Raw genomic sequence first — 15,850 nt, forward strand, 5'->3', positions numbered from 1 at the left:
TTTTGTTTGGGGTTTTTTTAAGGTATTCCCTTTATTTGCATTTCAAGGCACTCATTCTGTTAGGCTTCAAACTCCGTTATTTTCCTCTCTGCAAGACTGCTGAGGTGGACATATTTATAGGTAGACCTTATGTCCATGTCTGTGCTGTAATTTTTAATTAGATAGGCAGCCAGAACATTGACTAAATATCTCCTAATGTATTTTAAATAGTTAAACAACAAAAACCCCATACTTGTCCATTGTTCTTCTAAAATATATTTCTTCCCATAGTGCTTGTGTGCTGCAGATCAGCTTTGACTTTTGTCTGTCTTGTTTCTCTGGTAGTTTAAAAAGAAATGAAATGTGCCAGATAAAAGTTTCTATGATAATGAGGAAAGTTGAACTAGGTAACTGTGTAAGTTACTATTTTATGTAGCATATAGAGGCCATAGAGCTGGCCAGGTGGTTGGTTTGGCATGGGCCAGATTCTGAAAGAATTGAGAGCAGGGAAGTACATGACCCCTTTCTTCTGTAAAAAGGTCTCGTGTTCTGCTGGCAAGTGACTGCAAACCTTTTATCAATTATTATTTAGGCTGCTATCTTTATGAAGGAAGCTGGAAGCTATAAAAATATTCTCACTTCACAGCCAGCATGTAAAAATATATTTTATATATTTGTGTTACTTAAAGATGATGCTCGTGGATGTAGTCCTGAGCCTCCTGTCCCGCTTGTCAGTACCACACGAGCGGTGTTGTCCTTAGTTACCATACAACAAACTTGTGCTTTCTTACAGTAGCTTGCAGTGACTCTCTTATTTTCAATCATGTCTTGCTAATAAAGGTAATGTCTTTGTACAAATCTGTTCTTGTAGATACAGTTGCTAAAACAAGTTGCTCTGCCGTCCGTTATGTTGTCTTTTTATTTCATAGTTCTGCATCTTCTCTTCATCTTTCTTCTCCCTCTGTCCTTATTGTTTCCAAGACTGTTACCTGAATTCTTAGCATGTTTGCTTTGTCAGTGGACAAGCAATTTTTCTTTACGCTTAGCGTATTAAATGGAATGTGCATGTTTTCTTGATGATGTGTTTCTGTCTATGGAGAAATCTCCTTTCTCTGTAGGAAGACCGGATATTTGATTAGTCACTAGTCCTTTTGATTGAGGTTTATTGTTGCTGACTAAATTCAGTAACTGGAACATGTTGAGCTTCTATTTATGGTTACTAAAATTGAGAAATTTATATGCTGGCTTGACAAAATACATCTTTGCTGGGTGAGACTTTTTCAAGGGTTGTTTCCTGTTGGTGGAGTCTAACCACTGATCACGAAGAGGCCTTGGAATCGTTCTCTGTGGGACACTTAGGGCAATTTACTCCTTGTGTCATAGCTCATTGCAGACTGACAGTTGTACAAGAACAGAGTCAGACACAAGAGAACTAAGTTACCTCTTGCTCCTTCCAGATGCTGTGAGCCATCTGTGATGTTCCTGCTGGAAAGGGAAAATTTAAGTTGTTGCTGAAAGTAGATGATTGCTGCCTGCTGTATGAACAGTTTTTGTTTAATCAGCATGGATTTATTTAAGTAGCAAGATAGTTTTCAAAGATGACTGCTTCTTGCTCTCTGGCTGCTGGGAAATAGCACCTCAAGAACAGTGCTGTGCCCGTTTGCCTCTTGGTGTTATTCCTCATGAAGGCTGGTTCCTGCATTGCAAATGATGCTTTTAGTTTTTTTGCTGTGATCACTCTGTGCATGGATGTGATTGCACTTTTACCTGGTTCCAGAGTGCCTGCTTTGGGTTAAACGAGACACTAGTCTGTGACGTTTTCAGCTACATACCTGGAAGTTTTGGGGGTTTGTTTTATTCCTCCTCCCTCTTCCCTTGAGCTTCAAAGTAATCTGAGTCTTATTAGAGGCTTTTGATTCTCGAATATTTTTAGATTTAGGCATCTTTCACAGCTATAGCAATCCATCAATTCTGGCGTTTAACTACAGAATCCTCTTAAACAAATTTTGATTAACAAAAGAGGAGTAAGAGCAGTTAGAGCTTATTCTAACTTAAGTGGCTAGTGACTATCACCAAAAAGGGGAGGAAGGAGACAACTTACTGTAACTACCACAGAAGTATTTTTAATACTTTCTCCTGGAACTCTCTGGCAGTTGTTACGTTAGGCTCTGTTTCGAACTTGTGTGTGTTTTAAATTAAATATGTATAAATAAATGTTGGAAGGACATGTTATCTTTAGTACTTTCTGTTCTGTGGATGAAAAAACCTAAGCCTTTTGCTGTACATAATTTTAGTGTGTAACTAAAGAGTTCTGAAAACATTACAAATGAAAACAAAGCCCGAGCTGAAAATTTTACTGTAAATGGAAACTATCGAAAAAAAATGGTGAGCTGGCTGCTTGCTGTAAGAACTCCAGTACTTTGGGGAAGTCCGATTTCCCTTCCCAAAGAGAGATGGTCTGGAGCTGTTAGAAGCTCCTGATTTCCCAGGTGATAGACTCTGGTAGCTTTTACGGATTGTGAGGAGCGATTCTTTCTATGAACTTTGTGCTCTGATGGAAGGCTTGAGCATGTTTGAGAGTGCAGATTGGGACCTGTAATCTTATGCCATTAGTCCAATGAAATTATTTTGAGCTAAGCTAAAATGTGAATGTGTGCAAGTCTAGATAATACTGTAGTCTCTGCTGTCTCTTAAACACTTGCTCTTATTTTCAAGTGAAATAGCTATTCTACCTGTGATTTTTTCTGCTTTGTGTGTACTATATTGGATAAGGGGAGGCTCTCACTGAAGTTCCAATGGTCATAAAAAAGGAATTTTGTTCATATAAATTAAAGGGATGTTCCAGGCACTGCCTGTCCTGTTTTACTCATGGTCATTGATGTGGTATCATCCTATTTTGGTTAAATGCTCTAATTTTCTTAGTATGAAAAGAACAAAGGGCAGTTTTCTGTGACAAATCTGACAATACCAGGCTTATGTGTATGTGAGAGTAATGGAGATGAAATTCAGGTGGGTAAGAGAGTCTGCCCACCCCTACAATAAAACCACAAAGGGATAATTTCAGCACATGGAATTTTTTCTCACCCTGCTAAGAACCAGTTTTACCCCTTGTGGAATGGGCATGTACACCTTTTGGTCTCTGGAGTGAGTGATTCTGCTTGTGATATACATACCCTCAGAGAACAAGAAAAGCTCGTGCTTGGATATACAGTCTCAGCAGAGGAATGTATCTGTAGGAGGCAATGCAGTGAGCTTGTGGGCTGTTTTCTTTACACAGAGTAAAGGTGGGTTTAAATTAAAACCAGCAAGCTTGTATCCCCTGCTAATTTCATCGTAGAGCATCAACCTACAGAGTGTTTTGTCTTCTTGCCAGAGTGAATGTTGAAGTAGTGTTTGTACAGAGATACTTTTCTTATAAAAATGTACTTTGAAGAGACTGAAGATGATGAGAACTGAAGTCGTACTCAAACTGATTTAGCTTTTATTTATTTCCCTCTTCCTGTAGGCTACAGTTCTGTATTAGTCATTTATCGTGGAATGAAGTTGTGGTTGCCACCATGGGGTTGGGGTTAAAGTAGAGGAGACTTTGGAGGAGAGGAATTAATATAAATTTATAAGATATTGCTTGCATAAATAACAGAAAACAATAGTATTTATACCCTCTTATAGCACAGTTACCTAGAATAATACATACAGTAATACTGTGATATGGACATGGCTGCTATTCCACTATACATAGCTGACTTGTTCTTCTGTTTTATCAACTTCATTCTCTGTGAGCAGCAATGTATCCAGCAGAATGGCTGATGACGCTTGGATGGGTGAGCTCCTCAGCCTCATTGGGCTCTGGTACATAATGGGGTTAATACCATTTCTCATCCCATGCATGACAAAAAGCTTGGAATTTTCTGCCACAGAGCTTCTGAAAGAGATCCTGCTGGAGTGCTTCCGAAGGGCCTTGATAGACTTTGTGGTCCGATAGTTGCAAGTGATATACCTGCTGAAAGCCTCCCTAAATGTTTTGTTGAAGAGTGTATAGACAAGAGGGTTCACTCCTGAGGATACATATCCTATCCAAACAAATATCTCCATAAGCTTTTGAAAAACCTCCTTGTTGCAGGAGTTGCACAGAACTGAACTTATGTTTGTTATGAAGAACGGGCACCACATCAACAAGAAAAGAAAAAATACAATCCCCAGAACTTTTGATGCCCTTTGTTCGTTGGTTATCGTTTGCATGGACTTCCTCCCAATCGTAGACGTTCTGCAGATAGGCATGTCATTGGACAAAGTCTTGTCCTTTCTGGAGCCATTTAGCATGGCCACCTTTTCTGGTGAGGAGACAGGTGTTGTGTCACGCTGAAATACTGTGGACACTGTTGACCAAGTGAAGCGCTGAGGTGGCTTGTTGATCAAGTAGGCCTTCTTGCGTAGCACTTGGATTGTCAGAAAATAAGTGACTACCATGATAGCGAGGGGAATGAAGAATGCAGCCACTGATCCGTACAGAATGAAGTCATGAAAACGATCAGGCATCAGGACACATGTGATGTTTGTAGAGTTGCCATTTCCATCTTCAATGCCTCTGATAGGGATTGGAATAGCAATGCCTACAGGAGAAAAACCAAGTACTTCAGCATATGGTAATTGCTTGCAATCTCTTTTTTGGACCTGAAGCCTCAGGGTTTCTAAAGCAAGGGAGTTCCTGAGCTCTGGAGCAGGCACAGGGTGATGGAGAGAATGTGAATTGTTGAGAGCATCACGTGGGTAATTGGGCAGCTAGTACTTTGTAAGACTTGGCAAGCTCAGCTTTAACAGAGTGCCCTTTCTAAGGAGATTGGGCCTAACCCTTAGTGATTGAGGAAGCGGTGTGAAGTTGCCAACTTCTCAAGTGTAAAACACATGAATTGCTTTGACTCTAGTTGTTAGAATTAGTATGGCTTTTCCTCCGTTGAAATGTGTTTCCCTAATGTGATCTCTTTTTTTTTTTTTTTTTTTTCCCCCCTTGGGGTAACCTTTGAACTTTTTGAAGGGCAGTTCTGTAAATGCATAAAACTTGTCTTTCCCTCTTATCTTAACTACATCAAGTAACTGGACACAGACAGCTGATTTTTTTCACCCTGCTTGACTTTCATATATACAAGTAATTAAATAGATGCCAGAATTATGCAGTGTGTGTTTGAGATGGATTTGTTGTTTAAAGTCTCTTGCATATTTAAGTGTGTTTAAATGAGGCTAGCTAGCTCTGTAATTCACCACTTGTTTAAAAAAAATGTTAGCAGTCTTGTCTTTTAAATGAATTTTTTATAACCACTGTATTACAGTCAGCAATTCATTTGCCAGCAGTCTGACATTACAACAAAAACAACAGGTTCCTTGCTGTCTGGTGAAGGTTATTTGTGCTGTTTCCTGATACCACTTAATGAGATCTAGGGATTTACTGTATTCCTCTGCTACTCTGCTTACTGAAGTTGGTTGAAGGCAGCAAGAGCAAAATGGTTTACCCTTCAGCCACTTGATCCCTTTCTTAATAAGAGGCACACCTTCAGATACAGCAAACATTTAAAATTAGGATTGAACCAAATTAACCTTTGATTTGGAGAACACTGGCTCAGCTGCAGAGTACTTGTGTGTTAGATAAAAAAGAAATAAAAAAGTACAGCACTGATTAATAACAATAAATCAGGCATTAAAAGGTCAACTTGTAAGTGTCTTGTCATGCTAACAGTTTTCTTTTTTTGTGATAAATAGAGATGGCATCTTTTCTCCTATCATCACAGCTCTTCTAGAATTTTTCTCAAGCTGGAATTTTTGGGTTTAGGCATGTATGCCTCAGCCAAGAATGTGGATGTACCCATTCTCTTATGCATCGTTGGCCTTAATAATCCAGAATATTTTGTTCTTTCTCTTGCACACAGAGCATACAGCACTATGCCTATGGCTGCCTGCAGAACACATTAAGTTCTTTGAATTAAATGTTTTTACCTCCTTAGCTCATTTAACAGATTTATTTTTTTAAGCACTAAAGACAGGTGAGGTGCCACATGCACATTACAGAGGTGCTAATATCGTAAAACTTTATACATTGGCATCCTTTATATAAACTGTTCAGGATTTGTTGTTTGGGTTTTGTTTTTTTTTTTTTTGCTTAGAAGTTAGCCTTTCTGTATGCTATATTGCCAGTGCATCTCAGTCTTCAGTGTGAATGTTACTAGCCACTCATTTATCTTTTAATCTTGGATGTAAGTAATTAACCTTTTTTTACTTGCTTCGTGGGACAATTGTAGGGCACAGGTTTTAGCAGCATCTACTCAAGGCTTAAAATTGTGTTTGGGACAGAATATACTACCACAGGAACATGAAATCTTGCTTTCCCAGGAGACATGCTATGCATGCAGATATTGTCTTCTGATTTTTGGACTTTTAGGACCACGAAAAAGAATGATGATTATCCCTTCTCAATCCTTGCTCTTTCTGGTAAGCCTGATAAGGAGCAGGCAGATTTTTATGATGTAGCTATGTATGATCCAAGAGGTGATCTTAGGCCAGGCCAGGTGTTAGGATCTGCTAATGAATAGTACTTGGCCAAATTTTCCATTTTGCCCAGCTTTCACCTATTGTTTTGGACATGGAAAGCTTCTGCATTCCTTTTCCAGTCTCTGAGTCTCACATACCTATTGAAATGAGCCAAACCACGATGATTTTGATGATTGTTGTAGCCCATGAATTGTACTGACTAGCCTGAATTGGCTTTTTAATCGCAATATAACGGTCTAGTGAGATGGCACAGAGGTGCATGATGGAAGCTGTGGAAAAGAGGACGTCAAGGAACAGCCAGATAGGACACAAGGCAGTTGGAAAAGGCCAGGCATTGTCTGAAAGAGAACAGAAAACTCATTAGAATCTAAGCTTTTTGAGAGTTTTCAGTGTGTGGTTTTCCCTTGACATCAGTACCTTTGAGAAGTTCATAATGTTACAGGAACCGAGCTTTGCCACTGCCTCAGCTGGATTCTGTCTTAAATTTTACTTAGCTCCAAACTGGCATGGTTGCTGCCATCACACTGATCAGGCTGTTTGTGTCTTATAAGCCTTTCACTGTCTTTTTGTGCTTTTTAGATCATAAGCTCTTTGTGGCAAGGACTCTGGATAAAAAAGTTTTTGAAAAATGGGCCATCACTGTGCTTGGTCCTTGCGCCCTGCTGTTAAATTATTATTTTCAGCTATGTCTCCTTGATAGTCCTATGATTCAAGGTTGTATTAAATGGAGGAGATAATGGGTCGTAACCAATGTATTAGTCAATTGTTGCAGAACCATGGTTGAATCTTAGTGATGATCTTGAAGAATCTAGTTCAAACAGTTTTAAAATGAGTTTACTGTGTCACTTGACCAGATACAGTTGAGCACTAATGTGGCAAAGCAGGGCTCTTCTGTCTCAGTAATGATTTTATAAAAATTGAAGGGCTTTCATGTGCATTTTTTTTTCCTTTCTTCTTTTTTCAAGAGCGATGGCTTGGATTTGAAATCTGGCATCCTGTTTCTTACAGTAGTTATCTGTCTTTAATGTTAATCTTTATAGCGAACATAGGGTCTGTCAACTGCATTGTGTCCAAGATAAAGGTTTTGTAGTGTTCAACTTTCCAAAAGGCTCATATTTTTGAGAGCTGGTTCTCCCCATCGACATTTACAGTACCGAACGGAATGAACTTTAATGAAACTGATTATTTTTTTCTTAACTGCTTTATTTTCACTCACAAGTAGTTTGTATTGCAATCCAGTGCTAGGAGTGTTCAATTTGAGGTGCGCCTTAGTGTTGTGTGTCTATAAGAATGTTCTGTAGTCCTAGGGAAGAATGTGTGAACATGGAAGTTTTTTCTGTTTCTAATGGTAGAAGTTGATCTCCTTCCTTATAAAATTCACCTGTACTCAATCAGTAGGCACATTAATAGTATTGCCAGAGAAATCAGTTCTTCATTGAATGATGATTAAGGAAAAAAAAAGACATTTCTAACAAATCAGATTGGTTTTAATCTCCTTGCTCTGAATAAATAGATCTGCGTGCTGAGAATGCCAAATAAGCTGGACTGTTGTAATGCCCAGTCTTATCAATGTGGTAATGTTGCAGTAGTTTGAGATTAAAACATTTTTTTGTAATGTGACTGATAGATGGAAATGATAATGGTGCTGCCTTGACTTGAATTATAAACTCCAGAGGATGGAAAATTTTATAAATCCAGACATAGCACGTACTTGTCTGCACTCCTACCTATGTTGGGAAACATCACCTGTTAAACAAAGAGAATGGGTGGATGGAGCCCTGAAGCTCACCTCACCTATCCCCAAAGCAGTGGAGTCCAGGTGAGGATGATGTAGGCAGTGAGGCAGAAGGGAAAGAGGTCGTCTATTTTCAAATCATTAACCAGTAAATTTTAGTATCTAGCTGCGTATTTCCTAAAATAGATATCATGGTTGAAATTATGCTTCAAAAAATTATTCTGTCAGGCAGGTATGAGAAAGTTGTAATTAGTGTATTATGAAACGCTTACTCATATTTAATTTTTCTATCTACACTTTCAGCTGGCAGTAAGGTATGGTGCCTTTCTGATGGAAAAAAAAAATAGAGGAAAACCAAAATGTCTTGTGGCTCACGTAACCAGCTGTAAAAAAAAAAAAGGGGGGGGGGGGGGCAGAAAAAAAAAAAACAGTTAAAAGAAATAATTGATTTGATGGGCTTTAAATGTTTTTGCTCACTCCAGAAAAATAAGACTGCTTCTTTTGACTTTGTGATGAAGGATTAGTTCAGATAAAACGTGAACAATGGAAAGTGTATTCTACATCTTGAAGCATGTCAGATAACACAGCTGGATTTCAAGTGAGCAGCTAATACTTCTGTTGAGAGTACTTACATGACACTCCCTGGATTATAACTACTTTGCTTTCTGGAGAATTGCAGTGTGATAAATTCTTTCCTTTTGTAGTTAATTTACTCTTTGCAGAAGAAAACCCTCAAATATTTTGCAACAAAAAGCTCTTTTCCTTCTTTTAAGTATAAATGCATTTAAACAGCTATCTGATGCAAAGCAACCTTGTATGTTTTTGAGTTGTAAGAGCTTTTGTTGTTGATAAGTGCAATTGAACAGAGCAAGCTTTGTCTTTTCTTTATTTTTGTCTTGTTTTGAACTGGATGCAGAAGGCAATAAGTTATCACATTAATGATTGTAGCATTATGTAGTATTATATTTGTGTGTATGAGATGATGTTTTTTATCCAGACAAAATCAGAGTAGGCTTTAAAGTAGCTGATAAGAATTGAAGAATATGGTTATTATTTAAACAAAACAAATATTGTGAAACTGATACCTTAAAGTCCGGAAGAGTGATGTAGTTGTCTAGGATTTATACTGTGGTGTGTTTTGCTTTTACTTACTTTGATTTGTTGGTTACACCTGTGTTAGAAGTTCTGTGCATAGTGTTTGAGGGACTGCTCTGGGCTGAGATTTTGTGCTTTCTTGGTGCTGGTGGTGTGTATCACTGTTGACCTATTCTGTTAGTTTGGGAGTAGGGGAAAGATGGAATATTCCCCTCAGGACTCAGAAAGCATCTCTGACCCTTGAACATGACAGTGACCTGCTTTATAATTCAGAGTGAAGGTAGAATTAGTATGCCCTGCCAAGTGGTGATACGAAGCCATTAGCAGGTCATGCTTAGTTTGGATTGTTACAAGTTCTGATTCTCCTAGTATAGATCCACACTGTTGGCACAGACCAGAGCATTTACTGGACTGACTGAGATTCTTCACCTTCTTTTTCCTTGGGAGCTGAAATGCTGATGGATTGGATTTTTTAGAATTTTTTTTTTAAATGCCTAGGTTACCTGACAAACATGCCTGCCTGAAAACTTGTTTGGTTTCTCTAACTGTCGGGTGGTATAAGATAAAAAGATATTCCTCCTTCATACAAACTTTGCCTCGGATCCTCCCAGCACTGCAGCAGTGCTGCTGTTGCAGATTATTTTCCTTATTTTGAGTCAATACAAGATAAAATACGTGTTTTAAGATTTGTCTTGCGTCTTAAGAGAAGTAAGATGAGCTTTTACCACAACTGTCTACCCTTGATTAATTTTTATTTAAGAAAAGTTTTATTTATAGGAAATACCTTGGAAATGTGTAATACTTAAAACAAAGTACAGTATAGGAGAGCTGCTCTTGCTATAAGCCAAAAGGTTTTTTGAAAGCTTGGAAGAAAGTACTGCTTGTGTACATGTATAAGCATGATTAAGAGAGATCTTTAAATAGGCTTGGAAACAATTTGTTCTTCTGCTATATGGGCTGCTGAAATGTGTTGCCTGTAAAGGATTTTCTTCCTGTTAGATAATGATGCTTTTACTGAGATGGAAACTGGATATTTCTAATCATTGGCTGACTTAAGCCTAGGTTTCAATCTTCAGACTGCTGTGCATGTGTCTGTAGCCTGTGTGTGGTGTTCACCTTTGTATCAGTATTCAGCTTTGTGGACTGCATAGGCCTGGCGTTTCCAGGCTGCTGTCCTACTATTTCACCCCTGTGGCTGCCTACCTTTATTTCTCTGCTACAATAATAGCTTCAACAGGAGTTGTTCACTGTCATGTAGGTTTTTTAATTTAGCCAAAGTAATTTTTTTATTAGAGTTGCGTTGTGAGGAATAAACCTTTGTTTACTTATCTTTAGATTTGAGATTTTGGAAAGTAGCCCTCAATTAAAGCAGTTTTATCTGGTAGATTGCACAAGCAAGAAGGGAGGATTTGCTGTGATTCGTCATCAGTAACGGGGGAAGATTAAGACTGCAAGTGCTTGTGATAGATTTTAAAAACAAGGGTTTGCAGCCTAGGACGATCAGCATTACCTTCTCATTTTTAAGTGGATGAATATCAGGAATAGCGAATGTATTTTAAAAGACGGTACATGCACTGTCTCCATCTAACCCATTGCCCACCAAGCTGTGGACAACAGACTTCTTCCTTCTGTAGGCTTTGCAGATGAGACGATCTCTCAAGTTTATTTGCTAATTTCACTACCTGATGAATAGCAACATTTTTGCTTTCCTTCAGCAGTTCTGCCTGTTATAAATTTGGATAACTCTTTTGAAAGCTAGATTTCAGAGAATGCAATTATTTCCTAACATGCCCTCCTTTTTTTGGAAGAAATGGGAAGAATTTAGCAAGCAATAAAAGCAATGAACTGTGTGTATGTTCTGACACTCACACTACTAAATTAAAATTGCAGTGTATATTTGTACCAGAGTACATTTTGGTTGCTCCGCTGAGAATAAATAATCTGCTGCTCATGGTATTATACCTGCGAGCAAGTTACAGATTTATTATTTATTTTTAAAAAGGGCAGCTCTTTATTATAAAGACAGTCTTATTTCTGAAGATTTTTCTGTAAGTGTACTGTTAGGGCATGGAGCCAATATTTGTAGTAGGTTTTGAATTTGAATGCTCTGACACATGAGTTTTTACAGTGAGGATCATTTCATGTGACTGCACTTTAGTTCACACCTTTTCCCTCAAATGTTCTCCACATAATTAGATATCAGTCCCAAATCGAAGCATAATATTTGTATTCTGTATCTAGAAGCTGCACCCAGCTATTTCGTTATTATGGAAACATTCCTGTGTGGAAGTGCCAGGAGGCTGGATTTAATTGGCTCTCTGGCTATCAATGATTATTCTATGTTCAAGTAGTTATCTGGCTAATGTAGCTTCAAGATTTGGACTTGTTATGTATTTAAATGTCTGTTCTAGCTTCATTCCAGTAACTCCTCATGTTTTGCTCATGCTTTGAACTTCTATAAACACCTCAGCATCTTCTCCCAGTCGGTGAAGAGGCAAAGCAGTTTTTCTGGTTGGCTGCCAAGAGAGACTTGTATGCAAGAAATTTCAGTTTTAACCACTGCTATGTGAAAGGCTGGTCACAGTCTTACTTAGTTAATTATAACTAATTTTGCTACTTTCTCATGAATTTCCTGCAACAGGAAAGATGCTTTTGTTTGACTTTTAAATTAAGATTCCTAGCATGCTTTAAACTGTTGTAACCAGGGTTTAGCACTGGATTAATTGAGAGATTAAGGAGCAATAGTCTCTTTATAAAGTTAAAAAGAAAAGATTTATTAGTCTAGCAAAATGAAAATAATAAAAAAAACCCAAAACAAAAAACTCCACCACCACCAAAAAACAACTTCACAAAATCCAGAACTTGCCTTCCCTTCGTATTGATTGGTAGTCCAATACTACCAATAGTACTTTTTATGGTTAGTAGTTTTATTTTTATTATTAATGAGGTCTTTTGGCAGGAACTAAGCAGTTACAGTATCTGTGTGTAAGTATGTATATACATATCTGTTTCTTGCCTCTACACACACATGTGCACATACGTGACATACCAAGGTTTTTTATAACTGACTGTTTTTTTCAAGTTAGAAATCACTGTCCTGGTCATGTACGTTCATTTTTCTTTTTGGAAACTGTTGCTCGAAAAAAGATTATTTTATGATCTCAACACTGAATTCTGACCTCCAATTCATACTTCTGTTTAGGGAGAAGCAGTCTGTAATATACAGAAATTCAGTCTCAAGGCATTTGGTGAATAAACAAATTTGTTAATAAAGTGATACCAGTCTTCTGCAGCAAACAAAAGCTACTGATGGCCTTTTCTGAAATAAAGTTTATGATTGTGTTTGCATGTTGCTCAGGCAACAATTAGAGATCTAGCATAGGAAAACTGAATTCCTGCAGCCTTTCATTATCTAGGGCTCAGTGGTATCTATACGTTAAAGATAAATGTGTAAATCTGTAAGTTTACTGGAAAACCTGTCTTGTTGAATTTTTTTTTTCCCATTTGTATGATATGAAAATAGACCATTTAAAATGTATTTTTAAAGAAACTTCAGGAGTAAAAGAGAGAGGCTGTCTCATGAAGCTGCCTCTGATTAGCTGTCAAAAGCAATATCTGAAATAAAGCTGGGCATGAGAGAATATGAAAAAGTCATGCTTGTTCTGTAATGACTAACCAGAAAGAAAATGTCACACCCAATGTATGTTTATGTAAAAAAATACCTATTTTATTCCATATGAACCAGACTAAATGATAAATCTGAGCCTCAAACATTAGGTACATGGATTAAGGCTTCCTTGGCTTGACAGATGAGTTAATTCTTTGGGATGGTTTACGAACCTGCCGCTTTCCGCAGGGTGGGAGAAAATTGGTTTCTCTGAAACTGGTGCTGGTAAAATTTGTTGTCACTGATGGTGCCAGGGAAGACTGCCTGCAATTAGTGTAATATCCAATAGAACAGATACCAGCGTTGTGCTGATGTTGTTAAAAATAATTTTACACTGTACAAAATGCGATTTCCCATGTCCAGCTCCAGTTTAGTATCAGTTCAAGTCTCAGGTGATTTTTGAATGGTTTGTTTCAAAGGAAAAATATCCACAGTGGGTATAATTCCCATAAAGACATTAAGCTATATTAAGGTGAGAGGGAGAGAAGATTTAGCAGCCCTCATCCAAGCAATTTTTAAAATTGTAATAGTGGAAAGCAAACAGGTTTTCTGTTTAAATTAGACCTCCCCAAATCGTACCCCGTATGCTAGCCTGATGAAACAAACGCACTGTACTTACCAAATAATATTATGAGAAGGGCAATCGGCATCACAAACAGACCCACGAGCAAATCTGCCACCGCCAAGGACGTCAAAAAGTAGTTGGTAGCATATTGCAACTTTTTCTCCAGAGACACTGCCAGTATGACAAGTATGTTCCCCCCAATGGTGGGGATTATCACCAGGAGGATCAGTAAAGCTGCCCAACGCACTTTGTTTCCTTGTTCGTCACTTGGGTAGTCCTGCTTGGGCTCTCCTGTTACTGAGAGAGGCGACAAAGATCCATTGCCAACTCCAGACCCGTTCAAGAAATGTAAAGGATAGGACATTTTTGTGTCCAGCAGAATGTATTCAGGAGCTGTGTTTTGCGCAGGAATTGTGTATGGTGTAAGAGTTCACTGTTCCTCTCTGGTCCAGGATGGTCCTGAAGAAAGGCCAGCATTGTCAGTATGGTAAACTGGTCATCTGCTATTTTGAGATACTGTAACCATGTCCGAGCTGGTATCCGATTTTTTTGTCCTGTGCCTTGCTGGGCGCAATTAGGTCTTAAAAATGAAAGTCCTGTCTTGTGTCCATCTCTGGTTGGTAGGGTTCAGTGGTCTGGTCTCCCCTTTATAGCGAGGTTCAGGTTTCAGAAGATTATACGAGACAATTCAGTAGCTGTGAAAAGTAAGCAGTGCATTAGCTTCCTTTTTTTTTTTTTCTTTCTACAGCAGTAAAAAGTGATAGATGAATTTAGATGCCAAATGGTTCCCTTTAGATACAGTGTATGTAGATTTGCTCTTTGTAAGTACAAACTGATGCAAAGGCAGATGCTCGTGTTGTGTATATGCAACTCCTCCTCTCCCGAGTGTCTGGTCTCCAGCAGCGTGTGCGTAGGCAGACGGCAGTTCCCATATTTCCCCTTATTAAGAATCCTATTTCTCCACAGAGGGTCACCCCAAAAATATCTTCAGAAATGATGTATGAGGTTTCCGTTTTAATGTCTACAGTTCCTAATTTATCAGGTGAGGGTCAGGAAGCTGTAGACAGTAAAACACTGGTGACAGTCTCAAGGGGACTGTAAAGATTTATGGAACTGAGACATCTAAATTTACCCATTACTTGAAAGGGGGGGGGGGGGGGGGGGTGAGTAAACCACTTGTTTTTGTAATCTGAGCAGGGCTTTTATTAAGCACAGCCTTTTCTTTCCCTCTCTCTTTCTCTCTCTGTCTCTCTCAACTCTGCTGAAGACTTAACACTTACATTTCCCTTCAAGCAGAGACTAAAACAGCTGTCACGGCATTAAGCTGAACAAATGCTCAGTTACTGAGAAGATTTGATGTGTTGCAATTTTCAGGTGAAGAAAGCCTTACCTCCTTCTCTTGCATTTTAGTAGAGTTCACTTTGCATCCAGGAAGATCCTTTGTAATTTTCTTCTTCGTCACATGGTGGATTTTAAGATAAGATTTTTCACTACTTTCTGCAAAGCAAGTTGTTCATTTGGTTTTGGTTTTTATAATTTTTCTAAAGCTTGTCTCTTTGTGTGCTTTTGTTTAGCACTCATGTTTCTTCTAACACCAAGATTAAGAATTTCTATTTTGAAAAAACTGTATTTCTTACCGAGGTATTTTGTCCAACTCTTGAATAGAGGAGAATAATCATTCTTGCCACATTTAAAAAAGATAGAAATAAGGTTGTGTTCTTTTTCTGCTGTCCTTTCTCTTCCATTCTTTCGATGATTTTACTTAAGTGATTAGCAGAGTCTATGTGCAGGTTTTTTTTTGTTCATTAGCAAAGCTTGCAGTCTGCTGCTGCCCTTGTTTGTTGATTGACTCGTTCCAGTGTATCCAGCTCCAGTGCTTGAAAAGCAGGGAAGTAAATGAGTGGCGGTTTAGCTGGAAAAGAGCCAGAGAGGGTTAATTGATTCAGTGCTCCAGTACTATAATGTGTGCTCCTTGTAGCTGTATCAGGATGTGCAGATCCTGTAAACGACCCTTCACGCTACAATATTGTAGCCATATGCACCATAGCATGCGTATGCCTGATTGCTCGCTCGCTCTCTGGACAGAAGCACAGTTAACCCTGAAAAGTTCTGCTGCCCTGTAAACACTCCAATCTTTTTCTTGACTGATTTTATAGAAGTATTGTCTAGCACACTATTTTAAATGTGTGCACTGTTACTTTAAATCTATCTTCATGCAGCTGCTTTTTATTATCATGAGTGTTCTCTTTTGTTACCTTCCAACTTTCGGTCA

The 15,850-nt window shown here is 38.3% G+C and overlaps 2 protein-coding genes across 3 annotated transcripts in view; one reads left to right on the forward strand and one right to left on the reverse strand.

The window, feature by feature from the left end:
* The window catches only part of PSMD1 (proteasome 26S subunit, non-ATPase 1), a 74,882-nt gene that overhangs the window by 24,658 nt on the left and 34,374 nt on the right, over positions 1–15,850 (forward strand). The window lies entirely within an intron of this gene.
* HTR2B (5-hydroxytryptamine receptor 2B) lies at positions 3,456–14,089 on the reverse strand. Of its 2 annotated transcripts, XM_050902243.1 has the most exons (3): positions 13,633–14,089; positions 6,654–6,854; positions 3,456–4,589 (listed from the first exon to the last, which is right to left on the reverse strand). In XM_050902243.1, the coding sequence occupies exons 1-3, from the start codon at positions 13,940–13,942 to the stop codon at positions 3,709–3,711; spliced, it is 1,392 nt and encodes a 463-aa protein (XP_050758200.1). In that variant the 5' UTR covers positions 13,943–14,089; the 3' UTR covers positions 3,456–3,708. The 2 variants fall into 2 exon arrangements, with proteins under 2 accessions (XP_050758200.1, XP_050758201.1); XM_050902244.1 differs by lacking the exon at positions 6,654–6,854.

This window comes from Gymnogyps californianus, chromosome 10 (assembly GCF_018139145.2).
Source record: "Gymnogyps californianus isolate 813 chromosome 10, ASM1813914v2, whole genome shotgun sequence".
Lineage (NCBI taxonomy): Eukaryota > Metazoa > Chordata > Aves > Accipitriformes > Cathartidae > Gymnogyps > Gymnogyps californianus.

Excerpts from the sequence above, each read along its gene's own strand:
- HTR2B (XM_050902243.1), bottom strand. The coding sequence starts at position 13,942 with ATGTCCTATCCTTTACATTTCTTGAACGGGTCTGGAGTTGGCAATGGA. Across the intron at positions 6,855-13,632 it reads CCTTCTCATAATATTATTTG|ACAATGCCTGGCCTTTTCCA; the intron begins GTAAGTACAGTG and ends GTTCTCTTTCAG. Across the intron at positions 4,590-6,653 it reads GGTTTGGCTCATTTCAATAG|GCATTGCTATTCCAATCCCT; the intron begins GTATGTGAGACT and ends TTTCTCCTGTAG.